The 20,603-nt window shown below is 50.2% G+C and overlaps 1 protein-coding gene across 1 annotated transcript in view; it reads left to right on the top strand.

The window, feature by feature from the left end:
* LOC146863595 (NACHT, LRR and PYD domains-containing protein 3-like) overlaps window positions 1-20,603 on the top strand; it is a 478,230-nt gene that overhangs the window by 233,162 nt on the left and 224,465 nt on the right. The window contains exon 5 of the mRNA XM_085627604.1: window positions 5,772-7,479. Coding sequence (XP_085483730.1) covers window positions 5,772-7,479 — 1,708 coding nt within the window. The remainder of the gene's footprint in view (window positions 1-5,771; window positions 7,480-20,603) is intronic.

Genomic DNA, 20,603 nt, shown 5'->3' on the forward strand with positions numbered 1-20,603 from the left:
CGCCTTATGGGTGGGACCTGGGAGGGGGTGGTTACACCCACTTCCCTTTGTCCAGTTTCGCGCCAGAGCTGTGGCTGGAGTGCCCCAGCGCCGGTTTGAACTGGACTATGCAAGGAACACCTTGTGTGCCCCAGGCATGTCTCATTCCTTTCAGCCCACCCTGCCCCAATACACTAAAGGCTGTCTGGGGAGGTGCTAGCACCTCCCCAAGCAGGAAACCTATTGTCCAGGCCTCCCTGGCTGGGATCACTCCCAGCTGCAGGAGGTCAGACTTGTGTCGTGGCAGCAGCATCCATTTTGTGATGCTGAGGCTTTGGTCAGAGGCTAACAGTGAAGTATGATTTTAACATGTCTTTCCCTCTAGAAGGGGGGAATAATATCCTCATGTCCAGAAATGGCATGGGGGTATTATTCCACAGTGTTAGACACCTTACACGACATGTTTTGATAAAGCCAAACCATAGTTACCATAACCGTCTAAGATTATAAGGCACTTTAAGAGTATATGGTAGGCTATCTCATAGAACAGCTATAAGGACGTGGTTCCGAAAGCTGCAGACAGGCTCAGCTCATGCTAGAGCACCATCTCACATGTTACCAAGCACTCTGCCTCCAGGATTGTTAAGGCCTGCCATAGGAGTGACTGAAAGGTACACATGTGTCTATATGTAAGTTAGGTATAGGAATACTACACCTAAGCAAGGGGTGATTACACGACCTTGCCCCAGCTGAGTGATCAGCCAGTTGTGTCAAAATGGAAGGCCAGGCCAGGGGTGGCATAATACATGCTGCAGCCCCTGGTAGGCCTAGGGTACACCTATGCCCTGGGTACCTAGGGTACACTGTACAGGGGCCAATAAGGTGATCCTATCCAAATGGGTTATGCACCTAAAGTACATAGTATTAATTTAGAGAGAGAACAGCAGGGCTGTGGGTCTGATTAGCAGGCCCACAGCCACATCTAAGTCGAAAACCAGTAAAGCAAAAGCAAAAAGTGGGGGTGAACATAGAAAGCAGACCCTACTCTCCTACACCCGGCGAGGGGCACATCATGCGCGCCAGATTGAGGAGGAAGTCCCGAAATCTGAGGGGGACCACCAGCACGCGGCTGGCCCCCAATTCTGCGGTCTTCTGCTCGCTGTAGAGGAGGTCATTGTCCCAATAGACCCAGTGGGTCCCCGTCTGGTCTCCGGCGGCCTGGGCGGCTGCTTGCTGTCGGGTCCCTTCGAGGGAGGGGCAGGTCTTCTGTTCTTGGCGGAACTGCTCCCTTGTGGGGCCACCTTCTTGGCGCCATTGGGCGAGTTCGGGGAGGTCGCCGAGCGCGGCGACCTCGTCCGGGGCGAGTTCTGGCGGCCCGGCCTCGGTGTCGGCTTCTTCTTCGACGGAGGGAGGTGGTGATTTGGGCCACTCCGGCTCTTCAGGGGGAGCCTCTACGCTCGGTCGGATGGCCCGGGCGGTCGTGGACCGGGTTGTTGCGCAGACCCATTCGGGCAGTCCCAGCATCCCCAGATGCTCTCGGCGCTCGACGTGGGCCCAGGGGGAACTTTCCAGGTCGTTCCCGATGAGGCAGTCCACGGGTGCGTCGTCGCGGACGGTCACCTTCAGCATGCCCGACACTCCCCCCCACTCGAAGGGGATCCGGGCCATCTGGCACAAGCTCTCGGTGTTGTCGGCCGACCGGACGGGGCACAGTACATTAGGCAAGATCTGTTCGGGGGTCACCAAGTGGCAGCGGACGGCTGTCACGCTGGCTCCGGTGTCTCGGAGGGCTTCGGCCCGGCGTCCATTAATGGTGACCCACTGTTGGTACTTCTGGGTGTAGCTCGGGATGGGAGCCCAGGGTACCATTTCCCGGCTGCCTAGGCATACCAATGTCATGGCGGCAGGTTCCCACTCGGTTGGCCCGGCGTCGTAGTTCTCTTCCTCTTCTCCCCCTTCCCCCAGGGCAGCGGCCGCCAACTGGCGGGGAGGTTGCCCGGTGGTCCCCGACCGTCGGTTCACGGGGCAGGTAGGGTCACTGGCATAGTGCCCTGGCTGTTGGCAGTTGTAGCACGTTACCGTCGGTGGAGGCCCTGGTCGGGCTGGGGGGGCCCCTCTTCGGGCGAGGGACGGGGACGTGCGGTTCGAGAGCGGTCCCCGGGGAGGACTCCGGGGCGGCCCCGCTGGAAAGTCTCTGTTCCTGTTCGATCCCCCTCCTCCGCCCCGCTGGTGGGGGGGCCCCGTGGTGTTCCGTTGGTACTCCCCCATCGAGTTCCGAGGGACCCGGGTGTTCACCCATCGATCGGCCTCGGCGGCGAGCTTCCGCGGCTCGGTCAGCTTGCTGTCGAGGAGGTGCTGTCTCAGCTCGATGAAGCAGTTGTTGGAGAGGTGTTCCCATACAATGAGGTCGAACAGTTGTTCGTAGGAGGTGACCTTGCTGCCCTTGATCCAACCTTCCAGGGCTCTGCTAAAAAAGTCTACGTATTCCACCCAGGTGGTACCGGGGAGCTTCTTGCAGTCCCGGAAGCGTTGGCGGTACATCTCTGGGGTGAGCCCATAGCGGGTGAGCAGGGCCTCCTTCATATGGTCATAAGAGGTCATCACTGCGTCTGGGAGCTGTAGCAGGGTGTCTCTGCCTTCGCTGAGGAACCGTCCCCATAGGCCGGCACCCCAATCTTTCCGGGGTACCCGATGGGCGGTCATGGCTACCTCGTAGGCCTTGAACCATTGTTGAATGTCGTCGTTCTTGTAGTACTCTTTGACGACATCCTTGGGGATATGTACTTTCGCCTCGGCCGGCGGAGGGGTGTCTCGGTTTCCGGGGGTGCCGGTCTCTCCATTTCTGGACTTGATTTCAAGTTCTTTAAGGCCCCGCTCATGCTCGAGGGTTAGCCTCCTCTCTTCTAGTTCTCGGTGCCGCTTTTTCTCCTCTATTTCTTCTTGCAGCCGCAGTTGCTCTAGGGCCAATTTCTTTTCGGCTAGTAGGAGTTCGCCGTCCAGGCGGAGTCGGGCGAGCTCCAACTCGTGGGTCCTGACCCTCTCCCGTTCTCGTATCTCTTCCGGGGAGAGGCCGGTCTCTATGCTGGTTGTTCTCCCCTCTGCCGGGGCTGCGGTTAGTTGCCGGTGTACGTTTGGCACCGGGTTTTCTTCGGTTTGGTGGGAGGCCGCTTCGGACTCTACCCAGGACTTTAGGGCTTTTTGCAGGTCCTCTTTTGTGTTTAATCCGGTGGTCGCGATGCCTTTGTCTTTACAAAACTGTTTTAGTTCCTTATGGGTATATTCCTCCAACCGTTCTTGTTGGAACTCCGCGGTTGGGGTGGTCTGTTGGTCGTTCATGGTTACCCTGTGTCTAGGTAGGTAGTGGGTGAGTTACTCGCTGTACGATCTGCGTCGGGCTCGGATCGCACCGCTGGCCACCAATGTTAGAAGGGCGCCCTCCGGGAGCCCGATGGTGTCGGACTGACCACCCCGAGGGCCACCGTTCCGTAGGCGAGAAGCCGAGCGCCGCTGAGAAGCCTCCTGGGCGAGGTCCTTCTCCTATGATCGTATCAGCCAAGCAACCCAACCACCACAAAGGGACACAACCAGGGTATCAATTCTCATAAGTCTTTATCGGTAACCAAGGCAGATTTCTATGGTAATATTTACAGGTGGATCGAGGGATCCAAAAGAGTCTCAAAGTCTTGTAGGGATGGGGTAGCGGGACAGTCTCAGTATTAGCCTGGTACGGGAACACCCTGCGCCTAGCTCTCAATCCTCGAGCCGGGGGGTTCCGGGAGCCGGGACGTCGTCCGTAGGGCTCGGGGGATTGCCGCGATGAGGTCGAGCCGCGACGAGGTCAGCAGGGCTCCGATGGTTTACTTCTGCGAGGTCGAGCCGCGACGAGGTTAGCAGGGCTCCGAGGGTTTATTTCTGCGAGGTCGAGCCGCGACGAGGTCAGTAGGGCTCCGATGTTCTGTGAGGGTCTTCTTCTCAGCAAGGGGGTAGCCGTGACGCAGTCAGCAGGGCTCAGATGTTCCGTGAGGGTCTTCTTCTCAGCAAGGGGGGAGCCGCGACGCAGTCAGCAGGGCTCAGAGTTCCACGTTCCAAGTAATGAGTCTCTCTCCGTAGGGTCAGCCGCGATCCGATCAGCAGGGCTCTCGACTCCAGGATACAACCGCTGTCCTGGTTTGAGGCTGCTCCAGATATAGGTCTGGAACCCTTTGATGTTCGGACCCTTGCGCCTGGGGGGCGGAGGGGCCGGGATGGGAGAGGCCAGATACCCAGCGGGAGAGGCGCCAGCGCCCAGGAAGGCCAGAGGGCGATCGAAACCAGGCGTTGGGGGACGGTTGGGGGTCCCATCGAAACTCCCCTCCTCCGGGATTGGTGGAGTGGCCACTTGGTGCCCCCTGGCCGGATCTTGGTGTCTCGATGTCGGGGCTTCGCTGGGGCCGAGGCCGGGGCGAGCCGTGTCGCGTAGGCTGGTGCGGGTAGCAAAGTATAATCCGTAAGGACCCCGAAGGGTGGGGGCTGCCCCCGTCGGGTCGGGTAGGAGGGTTCGGGACCACGCCACGAGGCCGGGTCCAACACCCTGTGTCACTACCTTGGGTGATTCCTTGTGCTCCAGGCACTTCTACAGGCTCTAGGCCTTGTGTCCATTTCAGTCGTGGTTCTTATACCACTTTATTGGTATATGGTTTTTTCGCCCGTTGGGCCCAAACGTGTATTTGTGCTTTTACTGTTGAATACTGACTTGTAACTTAAGTACTTCAACTCCAGCCTCATAAAGAGACTAGAGGGGTGTGTTTTATCTTAAATACATATATTTTAAGTATATACCTGATGTGGTTGTCCTTTCATTTGATCATTCAAGAGATTATAGACTGGTAAAACAAGCTGCTTTACATTCCTTCAAGACTTAGCCTGAAGTCTGCTCTCCATAGCTACCACTAGGATAGCTTTCAATAAAGGTTGTCTTTAACCTATCACCATAAGGGGTTGTTTGGACTGATACAGGGTGCCCACTAGAACTACACAACTCCAGCAATGCATGTTGAGGCCTATTCTCACTACACTGCGTCACTACTTACGCCTGCTCCAAGCAGGTGTAAGGTTTTGACGCAGTGTCGCCCTAGAAGTGGCGCAGTATAAACTTGTTGATTTTACTGCGTCACTTCTACGAGGCTTTCTTGCGTGGGAATGCCCACCTTGCATACATTTTACCTGACGCAGGTATAATGTGGCGCAGGGCTTTACAACATGACACATCTCCCTAGATGCGTCATGTTGTAAATGTGTCGCAACGTGGGGCATTGTTTACACCACCACTGCATCACAAAAAGTGACGCAAGGGGCTTGTAAATCTGCCCTTACATTCTTTCATTAAAGTGTTACGTTTAGTCTTGCATTGACTTCTACCACTCAGTCACCTCTGTCAATTTAAAAGGAGCATCACAAAGTTCCAATAGGTTCAGGACACTGCACCTCTTCTTTTTCCATCAGTGGAAGATATACATTCTGGCCCCTCTTTCTGTGCCAATCCAGCCTACGTGTGTGGGTGGGCGTGCTTAGTAAATGTCCTTAAATAGAAAATACCCTTGCTCTGCAGTTCTCCATCAGAGTTTCCACTATGTCCCTACTCACATACTCACAAGGAAGGTTTACCATCATCTAAGCTAATTCCTATGATCCTGCTTTCGTTCTGCTACAGAGGTGCTGTTTGCGGCTCCGTTCGAATGCAAATGTTGAATTATTTCATGTTCAGTATCGTACTATGAGGTGTTGATGTCCAGAGCTGTTCCTTCTTCTTTCAGATTGTCACCTGCGCCATAAAGAGACGCTGCGTGAGCGGAACCGGACGCTGATGGTGAACACCATCTCAGGGAAGGAGAAGGTGAGGTCTTTCCTACTGGAGAACCAATACACAGAGCTGGTGGTCATCTCCTCTCTGCGAGAAATGAGAGTGGTGGAGCACGAGCTGCTGGCCAGGGGCCGGGACCACGAGACGTGGCGGCAGAAGGCCATCAGCAAGGAGCTGGAGACCATCCAGCACCATCAGATCTTCCGGAGCAGCTTTGGGACAGAGAGCAGGTCCACTTCCGTGGCCATCAGCGGCGTTGCTGGCATTGGAAAAACCACATTACTCCAGAAGATTGTCTATGATTGGGCAAGCGGGAAGATTTATGATGAATTCCATTTTATATTTCACTTCAAATTTAGGGATTTAAACTGTTATCGTGAAACCAACCTCCGAACTCTGATTTTGGATTCCTATCCGTATCTCAGTGAGCATCTAGACAGGATCCTTGCAGAGCCCTCTAGTCTCCTCTTCATCTTCGATGGCTTGGATGAGTTTCGAAGTAGCATCACCTTCTCGAAACTCATTGGAGGCAAGCCTGGCGTTAGTGTCTGTCCAGACCCCACCAGATTCTGCCCCATCAGAGACATAGTCCGCTATCTTGTCCAAGGGGACATGCTGGGCGACAGCTCAGTCTTGATCACCACACGTCCCACTGTCCTAAAGAGCCTAAAAAAGTCAGTCATCCACCTCCATGCAGAAATTCTTGGCTTCAACGCTGAGCAAAGGAAAAAATACTTTCTAAACTTTTATAAAGATGAAAAGATGGGCGAGGAAGCCTTTAAATATGTCGAGCAGAATGACATCCTGTACACCATGTGCTACAACCCCTCGTACTGCTGGATCATCTGCTCCTCCCTGGAGACCACCTTCAGGGAAGGCAGTGGAGCAACCCACCCGCGCCCTCGGACCATCACAGAGCTCTTCTCCAATTACATCTACAACATCCTACAGAACCACCCACGGGAGAGTGGCCACTCTCAGGATGCCCTCAGCAACCTCGGCAACATGGCCTATGAGGGCGTTTCGAGCAGGATCATTGTGTTCAATAAAAGCCACCTGCAATCGCAGCACCTGGAGCCGTCACAATTCCTCTCCGGGTTCCTGATGGAGATTCTGCAGACAGAAACCTGCCTGCAGAGCGAGGCCTACACCTTCTTCCACCTCACCGTGCAGGAGTTTGTAGCCGCCCTTACAAAGTTCATCCACACGCCTCCTGAACAGGTCATGACTCTCCTAGACCGGGCCAGCGACATCAAGGACGGGCGCTATGAAATCTTCCTCCGCTTCTTCGCCGGCCTCTCCTGCCCATGGTACAGGAAGCTTGCTCCCTTCTTTGGTGAGATGCCGCATGACACCACGCGTCACGTCATAGACTGGGTGAAGAAAAAGCTGGAAAGGAAGACGCGCAATAAGAGAAAGCGCCTTAATGCCTTTCATTGCCTGTATGAGTGTCAGAACACAGGCCTGACCCAAGCCATTGTTTCACAGATAAAACAGATAAACTTGAGAAAGATGACCCTTTCACCAGTGGACTGCTACGTCTTGGCCTGGGCATTCCATTCTTGTGACAGCATCGAGACCCTCAACCTCCAGTCCTGTATCGTCTCCCAGGAGGGACTCTCAAAGCTGTGCCCGGTCCTGCACAAGTGCACCGAGCTCTGGTAAGAAGGCAACGCAGGACTCACAGTAAGCAAACATTCTATTTGTATTTCAACTGCAGTCATAGTGTGTTACAGTAACCTATTTTGAGTTATTTATTAGAAGCCACCGGTTAGAGGATCACTTCACAAGAAACATTACAAGGACGTGGTAGTAAAGTCACAAAGAAGGTTCTGAGAGAAAAGATGGTTGTTGCAGGAAAGGCCTAAGAGGACCTCAGAAGCCAATTTAATCTGAAAGAGAAATTCTGAAGATGGGTTTTTTTCAGATTGTTTCTGATGTTGACCAGGATGGATCCCCGCAGTGTTGGAGGGAAGGAAGAGGCGGCTAGCTTTGAAGTTTAGCTTTTTCTGGCTTTAGAAAGTTGCAGGATTGGGTGGCTTCTGTTTCTGGTTTTACCTGCCTGCTAAAATGATGAAGAATTACTGAAGTGATAAAAAAAAAACAATTTAGTGTTGCTGTTTGTAGTTGGCTGGAAATTACAACCTGAGCAGCAGATGGCCACTCTGGCAAGTCTGTGATCTTGTGGGATCTGCGGCTCCCCATGTAAGCCTTGAACTTTTTTCACAACTGTGAGAGAGGTAACAGTCAATATCATGCAGACAATTGACCCAACAGTCTCACTGATGACTGAGTCAAGGGGACATGTGACCCAGCCCAGTGCCCGCTGTGGTTTGGCTATGTTTGTCCGGCACATTTCCAACTTACATTCCTTCATGGATGCTTCTCAAAGAGTGAAGACTTATGTTCAGACAAACACCTTGTCACAGCTAGCAGCAAATAACACTCTTGCATCTTTCGTAGCGGAGGACGTACTATAGTTGAACCTGGAGGAAAGAAAATATAGCACATTAGTAAATAATGGGAATGCTGAGAAGTTGGCTGAATATTCAGGTCTTGCTTTATTTGTGTGCCCCCTCACTTCTCATCTCGGCCTCTGTTAATGTGCCCCCTCACTTCTCATCTCGGCTTCTGTTAATGTGCCCCCTCACTTCTCATCTCGGCTTCTGTTAATGTGCCCCTTCACTTCTCATCTCAGCCTTTGTTAATGTGCCCCCTAACTTCTCACCTCAGCCTCTGTCACTGTGCCCCCTCACTTCTCATCTCAGCCTCTGTCACTGTGCCCCCTCACTTCTCATCTCAGCCTCTGTCACTGTGCCCCCTCACTTCTCATCTCAGCCTCTGTCACTGTGCCCCCTCACTTCTCATCTCAGCCTCTGTCATTGTGCCCCCTCACTTCTCATCTCAGCCTCTGTTAATGTTCCCCTCACTTCTCATCTCAGCCTCTGTCACTGTGCCCCCTCACTTCCCATCTCAGCCTCTGTCAATGTGCCCCTCACTTCTCATCTCGGCCTCTGTTAATGTGCCCCCTCACTTCTCATCTCGGCCTCTGTCAATGTGCCCCCTCACTTCTCATCTCGGCCTCTGTTAATGTGCCCCCTCATTTCTCATCTCGGCCTCTGTTAATGTGCCCCCTCACTTCTCATCTCAGCCTCTGTCAATGTGCCCCCTCACTTCTCATCTCAGCCTCTGTCACTGTGCCCCCTCACTTCTCATCTCAGCCTCTGTCACTGTGCCCCCTCACTTCTCATCTCGGCCTCTGTTAATGTGCCCCCTCACTTCTCATCTCATTCTTTGTTAATGTGCCCCCTCACTTCTCATCTCAGCCTCTGTCACTGTGCCCCCTCACTTCTCATCTCATTCTTTGTTAATGTGCCCCCTCACTTCTCATCTCATTCTTTGTGAATGTGCCCCCTCACTTCTCATCTCGGCCTCTGTCACTGTGCCCCCTCACTTCTCATCTCAGCCTCTCTCACTGTGCCCCCTCACTTCTCATCTCGGCTGCTGTTAATGTGCCCCCTCACTTCTCATCTCGGCCTCTGTCACTGTGCCCCCTTACTTCTCATCTCAGCCTCTGTCACTGTGCCTCCTCACTTCTCATCTCGGCCTCTGTTAATGTGCCCCCTCACTTCTCATCTCATTCTTTGTTAATGTGCCCCCTCACTTGTCATCTCATTCTTTGTTAATGTGCCCCCTCACTTCTCATCTCAGCCTCTGTCACTGTGCCCCCTCACTTCTCATCTCGGCCTCTGTTAATGTGCCCTCTCACTTCTCATCTCATTCTTTGTTAATATGCCCCCTCACTTCTCATCTCGGCCTCGGTTAATGTGCCCCTCACTTCTAATCTCAGCCTTTATTAATGTGCCCCCTCACTTTCCATCCTGGCTGCTGTTAATGTGTCCCTATGTAGGCATCATAGTTCAATCAGTCCCTACTTGTGTCACGGGTTACTCAGCCTCCGTTGCCTGGACTCTGCTAGAAGGTGGGCTGCAGTTCGTCTCCAACAGAGAGTTGTACAGACCTTTCACTGCAGCAACGTTGTCTTGAGACCCCTCTGTGCAGAGCAAAGATTCAGCCTGAATCATATGTTGACCAGGCAGCATCTTTACACGCTTCTGTGAAACCTTCCTTGATGCTGAGAGTTCCCTCCACATCTGCATGAGGCAGGTTGAGGCTTTTATATGTTATGTCATTTGTTTGACGAGACATATAAAGGTGGAAGATTCTTCCTCAGCTATTATCGACCCAGGCCTTGGGGGTGCTAGTGTGCGTCAGCATAGGTTAACAACCCTCGGCTCCAGAACTGCCATTGCTCGGGCAGCCGCTGTGATCCACTGACCGTCCACAGCTCTGCCCTCTTCTGGCTCTATGACCGTCCTTGGCCCCGCCCCCTCCTGCCCCTGAGTCCTTGGCCCCGCCCCTCCTGACCCACTGACCGTCCACAGCTCTGCACTCTTCTGGCTCTATGACCGTCCTTGGCCCGCCCCCTCCAGCCCCTGAGTCCTTGGCCCCGCCCCCGCCCCCTCCTGACCCACTGACCGTCCACAGCTCTGCCCACTTCTGGCTCTATGACAGTCCTTGGCCCTGCCCCTGAGTACTTGGCCCCGCCCCCTCCTGACCCACTGACCGTCCACAGCTCTGCCCTCTTCTGGCTCTATGACCGTCTGTTACATTCTGTATTATACAAGCTTGTATGCATTGCTGTGTAATCTAGGCTCATTGGAATATGGAACATAGTGCCTGCGTGGTACAGTTTGTGTTCCATGTTCCAGAAGTCGACAGTTGCTGTATTTCTCTGGTAGCTTGTAGTGCTGTGTCTCTATTCCTGAATATAAAGCTACAACATTTAAAATTACCTTGTTTCCTGGAGTTTTGGATCTTTACAAGTGGCGATGAGTTGTGGAAGGCGTCTGCTGCCACTACATTGACGAGACACAGGTGTGCTGAAACTTTCCTCCGGATCCACGTTATCTGCGGTGTTTGAAGACGCGGTGTACATCCTCATTTCAATGCTGATGTCATTTCGTGCTGTTCCCAAAAATCCTGAGACTGACGGTGTTTGGATTCGCAAGTTTTGAATTTAATTCATTTTCCTGGTTTGTACGAGCATCGGATACGTCAGGATACGTTGCCTGGATACGTCAATGCTGCGCAAGGAGCACGAGTACGTTGCCTTCGGTAGCTGGGATACCGAGAGAGACGCTCCGTAAGCAGAGGCATACGAGTTTAAAGTGGGACTCTATGATTGGATGCGCGCGATGCAAAGGAAGATGTGAGAAAGCCTGCGATTGGATACGCGTGATGTCATCACGCTGGCGGCCATCTTGGTGTAACACGGTGTAAAGGAGAAGCTATTTCGTCGGAAAGAGTTATTTTGTTCGTTTTTGCTCCTGTTAAGTGATCGCTTCGTGGAAGAGGAATTATTTGCGTGAGGTATTTTTGTGTGTGACATTAACAGTTTATTCAACTGGAAGATGACTATGAAATATTTTTTTTCTTCTTTCTCCTTCTTAGTTCTAAGAATTTGAATTGCAGCAGTCTATGTAATTGAAATTGGGGTGATTTAAAAAAAAAAAAAACTTGGCAACGTCTATATTTATTCAATTCTGAATGTATATGGGAATGCACATCATATTCCAGTGAGTGTTTTAGTCAAAGAAAAAAAAAAGCCCAAGTTTGTAACTTGCTGCATAGTATGAATTTTAGGGTGTGAAATAACTTTTTGTAAGGATACACGTTGTGGTTCATTTTGGTACATAACTTTATAGTTTGGACTACTATTTTTTATTTTGGGTCAAACATGCAATTTGATCCGCCTTCTAAGTTTTTACAAGACAAGGGTGAACCACCAATTCCCTGGACAAGATGGAAGGAGGAACTTTTTACTTTTTTAAAGGCCATCGATGGAGAACGCATGTCGGCTGAAAGAAAAAAAAACATTTTTCTTCATTCGTTGGGTTCTGAAGGACAGTTAGTTTTTAGAACTCTTCCGCTGGTTAGATCTGGCGGGGATCACAATGTTTATGATGAGGCTATTTTACGTATTGAGGGAAGATTTAAACCTACTACTAGTGTAGCACTTAATAGGTTCAAATTCTATACAAGAGCTCAAGCGGATAGTGAGAGTTTTAATGAGTTTCTCACTGCTCTGCGTGCGTTATCCTTGCATTGTAATTTTGGTCTCATGACTGATGAGATGATCAGGGATCAGATAATTGTGCATGTTAAAAGTAAAAAAGTTCAAGAACAACTGTGGATTTTAGGTGACCCTAGCTTGGAGACAGCAATTAGTACTGCTAAAGCTCTTGAACAATCTGATAGATGGATTAAAGCACTTGACAAAGATACTAAATCTGTCACTTCCAATGAGGTTAGTGTAGTTAGTTCAAAGGGATATTCTTCTTACAAGAATGAGAGTAAGTCCAAACAATTTTATTGCTATAGATGTGGTAATCCGGAGCACATAGCTTAGTTTCCGCATTGTCCTGCTATAGGAAAGGAGTGTAATAAATGTGGACGTCCTGGGCATTTCTCAAAATTGTGCAAAAATGTATTCAAACGTAAATTTGATTACAAAAAATGTAATCCAGCTTCTTCCAATGTTGGAAGAGGAAAGGTTTCTTGTGTTGCATGTGAGAATGTGCCAAATGATTGTTCCTTTGGAGGGGAAGAGTCTGGTGTGGTAGTTTCAATTCAGAGTTCCTTTGATTTGTTGGAAGTGGATAAAATTGGTTCGCCCAAATTTATTGTTGATATTTTGGGGAAACGCTTGGAACTCATGGCAGACTCTGGTTCCCCTTGGACAATCATTGCTAAAGAGTGCTTGGGTGATCTGGCGAGCCGGATATTTTGGCTTTCAATTTTGATGGCTCTAAAATTGATTTTATTGGTTACAAAGAAGTACCTATTCGGTTCAAAGGTAATTCCACCACTATTAAGTTGTGTGTTATCTTCAAGGGTGTCAATGTGCTAGGCTGGCGTGACCAAGCCAGGCTAGGTATTCTGTTAAATCCCAGAGACAAGGAACCAGTTTTGGGACTTGCTTTATCTTTGTCTACAGTAGATTTTTCATAGTTGTATCCTCAAGTTTTTTCAGATGGTTTAGGGAAACTCAAAGGTTTCACTCACAGGATCAAACTCAAGTTGGGTTCTATTCCTGTAAAACAAAAGTTAAGGGGTGTTCCCATCAATATCAGAGATGACCTAAGAGACATGTTGGATACTATGATTAAGGATGACATTATTGAGGAAGTGGAGTCTTCGGAATGGGTGTCTCCCATTGTTTTAGCCCTTAAACCAGATAACAGTATTAGGTTATGTGTTGACTTAAGAGCTCTTAATACTAATCTAGTTGTGGATTGTCATCCTCTTCCAAATATCAATGAAATGTTATGTATGTTGGATGGAGCATGTGTATTTTCCACTCTTGACCTTCGGTCAGCCTATCATCAAATCAAACTTACAGAGGATTCTAGACATTACACTGCATTCATAACACCACATGGCCTCTTTCAGTTCAAAAGGATGCCTTTTGGCTTGGCTTCGGCCGCTTCTGTTTTCCAGAGAGCTATGTATCACATTTTCAGAGACCTGTCTACATTTGTGAAATGTTTTCAAGATGATATCTTGATTTTTTCAAAAAATGATGATGAGCATTATCACCATCTTAAAGAAGTCTGTTCCAGGTTAAGTGAGTACGGGTTAACACTCAAAGCTAGTAAATGTAAATTTTTCTGTAAATCCGTGGAATATCTAGGACACACACTTTCTGGGGAGGGTGTAGTACCTAAGAAGGCTTTAGTAGATGCTATCATCAATTCACCAGCTCCTGATAATAAGGATAAATTACTGTCGTTTGCAGGGTTATGTGAATATTATAGCAAGTTTATACAAAAGTTTGCAACCAAAATGGAATCTCTCAGAGAATTAATGAGGAAATCTTCTGAGTTCGTATGGACAGACAAACAGGATACAGCGTTCAAATGTATTAAAAAGATTGTTAATGCTCCTACTTTAAGGTCATTTTGTGTCAACAAAAGATGCATTATCACTGTGGATGCCAGTCCTTATGGACTGGGAGGAGTTCTTAGCCAATGTGCTGGTAAAGATGAGTGGTGTGTAGCGTTTGCTTCAAAGACTCTGTCTGAGACGGAAAGAAGGTATGCGGTAATTGAAAGGGAACTATTGGCATGCATCTGGGCGATTGAGCATTTTCGCAACTATATTTGGGGAAGCAGGTTCACACTGAGAACTGATCATAAACCCCTTGTTGGTATTTTATCTCCAGGGGGTGGTTGGAACTCCACTGCCCGTATAGCTCGCCTTACATCTCGTTTACAGGAGTATGATTTTGAAGTGGCATATGTTCTGGGCAGAAACAATGTCACTGCGGATTTTTTGTCTAGGTTACCTTGTAGTGATGACTGTGTTTCTTCGATTGAACAGGATTTGGACATAGTTGCAACATTAAAAGATTTTGTATCTCGGGATTTTGTAAAATTGTCTGAAAATGAATGGACATTGGAGATGGGTAATGACCCGTTAGATCAGAAAATATTGAGTTGTGGCCTAAAGAAAAGTGTGTTTCTGCTGATCTCGCTCCTTTTCGTCGGGTATCTGCGGACATTGAGGAAAGTGATGGTTTACCTTTCAAAGGGGGTCAGATCGTTCCTCCTATTTCCATGCAAAAGAGAATTTTATTACTTACACATCAAACTCATTTGGGTATGTCTTCTATGAAGCGTTTGATTAGGGCTAACTTTTGGTGGCCGGGCCTTGACAAAATGGTGGATAGAACTGTTAGGGAATGTCCAGAGTGCATTAATAGCGATAGGATGCTCCATACTTCTTCTGCTCCTCTTAAGCCCGTGGTGTGGCCAGTGTTCCCTTGGCAAAAAGTGGCCTTTGACATTTCTGGACCATTCGGCAGTCTGCCCCCTAGTGCTCGTTTTGCTTTAGTCATGGTCGACTATCATTCCAAATGGCCAGAGGTCAAGTTTGTGGCTAATACGTCAATCCAGGTGATTGTTACTTTCTTTAGGGAAGTCTTTGCTCGTGAAGGGTATCCTGAGATAATTATAACGGATAATGGGGTACAGCTCACATCTCATGAAATGCAAGAGTTCTTAGATATGTGCAATATTAAACATGTGACTACGTCCCTATATGAACCAAGGGGAAATGGTCAAGTAGAGCGATTTAACAGAGTTCTCAAAGACAGTGTTCAAGTGGCACAAAGGTCAAGTGAACCTTGGTTAGATGTGGTTAGAAAGAAGCTGTGGATTTACCGGATCACTCCGCATTCGGTGACTGGTATAAGTCCTTTCAAGTTATTGAAAGGGAGAGAACCTTCATCTGAAATTTGTCCATGGTGGATTAAAAAGTTCAATAAAACAGATGATACAACTGATATAAATGATGTTGCTAGACACGTTAAAGGTAAACAGGATGTAATGAAAAGAAGGTTTGACGATAAAAGGAATGTCAAGATTCCTGACTTTGTGGTAGGGGAATGGGTCAGGATCAGGAAGCCTGGGTTTTTGGTTAAGGGGTATTCCAAATGTTACCATCCCATTAAGGTGGTGAAGGTTTGTAAGAACAGTGTGATTACTCAGGATGGTAGAGTCTGGAATGTAAGGAGGGTTGCAAAGTGCAAAATGCCTGTTTGTGGTGAACCTTATGCATTACATAATTCTTCTGATTTTTCAAGTGATGTTCCTCATTCCATATATTCAGTGGCGTGTAGAGTCAAGAACAATCTTCGTGAAAGAAGATTACCTGTACGGTTTTTAGATAGATATGTTTTATTTGTTAGGGGGGAAATGTGTTACATTCTGTATTATACAAGCTTGTATGCATTGCTGTGTAATCTAGGCTCATTGGAATATGGAACATAGTGCCTGCGTGGTACAGTTTGTGTTCCATGTTCCAGAAGTCAACAGTTGCTGTATTTCTCTGGTAGCTTGTAGTGCTGTGTCTCTATTCCTGAATATAAAGCTACAACATTTAAAATTACCTTGTTTCCTGGAGTTTTGGATCTTTACACCGTCCTTGGCCCTGCCCCCTCCTGCCCCTGAGTCCTTGGCCCCGCCCCCTCCTGACCCACTGAGAGTCAACAGCTCTGCCCTTTTCTGGCTCTATGACCGTCCTTGGCCCCGCCCCCTCCTGCTCCTGAGTCCTTGGCCCCGCCCCCTCCTGACCCACTGACCGTCCACAGCTCTGCCCTCCTCTGGTTCTCTGACCCTCCTTGGCCCCGCCCCCTTCTGACCCACTGACAGTCCACAGCTCTGCCCTCTTCTGACTCTATGACCGTCCTTGGCCCCGCCCCCTCCTGCCCCGGAGTCCTTGGCCCCGCTCCCTCCTGACCCACTGACAGTCCACAGCTCTGCCCTCGTCTGGCTCTATGACCGTCCTTGGCCCCGCCTCCTCCTGCCCCTGAGTCCTTGGCCCCGCCCCCTCCTGACCCACTGACAGTCCACAGCTCTGCCCTCTTCTGGCTCTTTGACCGTCCTTGGCCCCGCCCCCTCTGTAGCGGTCTAGTTGTTACCGCGTCACGCAGACGTGACGTCGGCATGGCACGTTGGCGCCGGTTGCGCGCGCAGAGCTAGCGCGGAGGCGGGGGAGAGTGAGCGCGCTGCAGCGAGGAGAGTAAGGGTTGGCCGGCGCTCCTCGGAGTAACAGCTTATGTGATATTCTAATAAACATAGCGGAAAGAATTACATGTGTCTGGAGTAATTTATGCGACGACTTTACAGTGGCGACGAGGTCGGGACGGAAACTGGACCGACGAGAAGCGCAGCAGAGGGCGACATCCCACGTGGCCCCGGGAGTCGAAGGAAGACACGTTAACAGGTCATCAGGCCCGAATAGAACACTGCACAGGCCGCCTGGAGCGGGGGGAGTCACGGGACACGCCCTAGCCGACCGCGCAGGTCGACCCAAGACACAGAGCTACCGAGGAGCGTGGCAGAGCCACGGAACAGCGCCCAAACGACACACAGGCTGCAGGGACGACGCCGCCCACAACCGCCACAAGCACACGAGCCGCCTTTGCACGTAATCAAGCACAGAGAGCGCTGCACTGGCTACCAAAGAGGAAGAAGTGGGGTCCAGTGACAAGAGCCCCCAGAGGATCAAGCACACAAGAAACAACGAAAACACCCCAGGTAGCCCCCCGAACAAAGCTACTGACGGAACGAGCACCAAGGAAGCGAAGATGAGTTCCCCAGCAGGGTATGCGATCGCACCAGTGCAATTCCTAACGAAACCCGGTGAACCAATGATGAAATGGGAGGACTGGAAGGAATATATAGACAATTTTATTGGGGTCTTGGAGGACGAGAACGAAGAAAAATTCACTCCTCAGAGAAAAAAACGCATCCTACTACTGAATCTAGGGCCAGAAGGTCTGAGGATATACAAGAGTCTGGTACCCACGAAGAGAGAAGACACAGACGATGATGTATATGCGCATGCGGTGGAGGACCTAGATGAGCGATACCGTCCCACCGTATGTGTCTCAGTGGATAGATACAACTTCCAACAAAGGAAACAAAAAGTGGGGGAATCCATCGAAGAGTACGTAGCAGCATTAAGGAAGCTAGCAGCCCCGTGCAGGTACGCTCTGTGGGAGGACGAATTCATAAAAGACCAGGTGATCATGCACACCACCAGTGCAAATGTGCAAGACAAGCTGTGGGCGAGCGGGGACACCACACTCAAAGAAGTAATGGTCATAGTGAAGAGGGCAGAACTCTCGAAGAGGTGCGCTGACGCTACCAGAAAAGAGACAGTCACCCCAACCATGGTGAACAGGATACAAGAGGGAGATCACCGCAGGGACCAGAAACCCAAACCACCCGTAGCCAGAGGGACCAGCAGATGGCAAGGGAAACAAGCGGACAGCGAGAACAAGAAAACATGCTACAGGTGTGGGAGTTGGTCCCACGAAGCCCACGATAGGAGGTGCCCGGCTTTCAGAGCCAAATGCTTGCACTGCGGTATAATGGGACACTACGAGAAGGTGTGTCGGAAGAAACAGCAGAAAGGTGTGGTGAAGTATATGGACCAAAGCACAGAAGATCTGGAGGAAGCCACGGAGGAAGAGGTGGTCACTGTCTTGTGTATATACGATCAGGTATTGAGCGTGGACGCCAAAAGATCCACCAAACCGGTCCTAGAGATGTCCATGGGCGGCATAACAATTTCGGTGGTGGCAGACACCGGATCCCCATTCACCATCATACAGAGAGCAGTGTGGGTAGAACGATTCCAAACCGAGTTGGGCCCTGGTCTGGAGAAACTAGACATACGACCTGTAACGTATAATGGTGATCGCATTCCCATGCTAGGCTTCCGACGTCTGCTGTTTGAGTTCAGGGGTCGATCAGCATGGTGCAAACTGTACGTGGCCGAGAAAGGACCCTCCGTCCTGGGTTGGTTAGATCAGGGCGACCTGGGCATAAAACTCGACCCTGGGGGGAAGGAACAGATCCTGATCACAGACCAGGAGGAATGGCCGGACATGGATCGATGGAAAAAGAACTACCCAAAGGTGTTTGGGGGCGCAGTAGGAAAAATGGAGAAATTCCAACACAAAATAGTACTTAAGGAAGGAGCCACACCAGTAGCACATAAAGTGAGGAATGTACCCATTGCAGTGAGGGAAGCTGTCCAGACAGAACTTCAAGATCTGGAAGAGAAGGGCATCATAGAACCCATAACCTGTGCTGAATGGCTGTCGCCTTTGGTGGTTGTGATGAAACCCAACGGGAAGGTCAGACTCTGTGTGGACTTGAGGGAACTCAACAAAAACATAGTGGTGGAGAAATTTCCCCTTCCCAAGATAGAGGAAATGCTGGCGAGAACCAGAGGAGTCCAGTGGTACTCCACCATCGACCTCACGTCAGCCTACCACCAGGTAGCGCTACACCCGGACAGCAAAAGTCTCACATCGTTCATCACCCCGTTTGGGTGCTACAGGTTTTGTCGCATGCCGTTCGGTCTAGCCTCAGCGGCAGCTGTCTTCCAAAAGATGATGCACCAACTGTTCGGGGACTGCAAAGACGTACAGTACTTCCAGGACGACATACTAGTGATGGGCAGAGATAGAAGGGACCATGACCGGACACTAGATAAGGTACTACGGACGCTAGAAGCCAAAGGCCTCACAGCGGAATGGGCGAAATGCCGTCTGGGACTACAATCTGTGACCTACCTAGGCCACGAAATAGGGCAACAGGGGATCACGCCCAAGAGGGAAAACGTGAAAGCCATTGTGGAAGCACCGCCACCCAAGAACAAGGAGGAGGTCAGATCATTCCTGGGGATGGCGGAGTACTACAGCAAGTTTGTGGTACAATTCGCATCCAAGACCTACAACTTGAGGAGGCTGACCAGGGAAAGCACGGTGTTCCAATGGACACCGGAGGCCCAAGCGGAATTTGAAGTCATTAAGAAGGGGATCCTGGAAGCTATACCGCTCAAGGGGTACGACCCACAAGGCGCCACCATACTCATCACGGATGCCAGCGACAAGGGGTTAGGTGCTGTACTCATGCAAGACCGAGGAAGTGGGAACATGGAGACAATAAGTTTCGCCTCCAGAGCACTTACGGAGACAGAAGGCAAGTACAGCGTCATTGAGAAAGAGATGTTGGCGGTAGTGTGGGCAATGACAAGGTTCCGGCAGTTTTTATGGGGCACCCGATTCCTGCTCAAAACGGACCACAAGCCGTTAGTGAAAGTGTTAACATCATGCGGACACGCCAGCGCCACGCCCAGGATATCGAAGATGTCCCTAAAATTGTTGGAATTCAGATACGACGTGGAGTACATCCCTGGAAACAAGAACCGAGTGGCGGACTACCTCAGCCGAGCGGCGGCCAGGGAGCCGGGAGAAGAAGACCCAGCGGATAGAGGAGAGATGGTGGCTCTCATAGAGGACCAAGAGAAGGTCATCAGCATACAAGAGTGGACGGAAGCTTATGAAGAAGATGCTGACCTAAGGGAGGCAAAAGTGCACATCACCCAAGGGTGGCCTGAGAAAAAAAAGGTGAAACCCAACCTCAAACCCTTCTATGAGGTGAGAGAAGAACTGACAGTGGGAGACGAGGGCATATTCATTTACCGGGGAGAGAGAGTAATTCCCCCGACTAACCTCATCAACAGGCTGCTGGACTTATTGCATGTAGGTCATCTGGGCATCGGGAAACTCAAGGCCAGATCGAAACAGAACTACTGGTGGCCAGGCATGGACATGAGAGCGGAAAGACATGTCAGAGAGTGTCCCCAATGCCAAGGGGCCGACAAAACGTTGAAGCCCTTACGCCCAGCACTGGGGAAATTCGACACTCCCTCAAACCCATGGGAAGAGTTGTCGATAGATATTTTAGGACCGCTGCTGGATGACCAGAGCGTACAGAAATATGTGTGTGTTCTCATCGACCGTTATTCCAAATGGCCGGAAATAAAAGTCAGTGAATCCATGGACACGGAGAACATCCTGGAGTTCCTATCGGAGACATTCACCCGAGAGGGAATTCCCAAATCCATCTTAAGTGACAATGGGCCCCAATTCAAATCAGATAAATGGAAACAGTTCATGGAGAGAAATGGCATCTCGGTAAAGCACACGGCCGTGTACCACCCGGCCGGAAATGGTCTGGTGGAACGGTTTAACAGGGTGGTGATGGGAGCCATACAAGCGGCCATCACCTGTAACAAAGACTGGAAGAAGGCGGTGGAGAAGATGGTATGGGCCTACCGAATAACACCCACAAGTACG

The sequence above is a fragment of the Triturus cristatus genome, chromosome 2_1, assembly GCF_964204655.1.
Source record: "Triturus cristatus chromosome 2_1, aTriCri1.1, whole genome shotgun sequence".
Classification (NCBI taxonomy): Eukaryota; Metazoa; Chordata; class Amphibia; order Caudata; family Salamandridae; genus Triturus; species Triturus cristatus.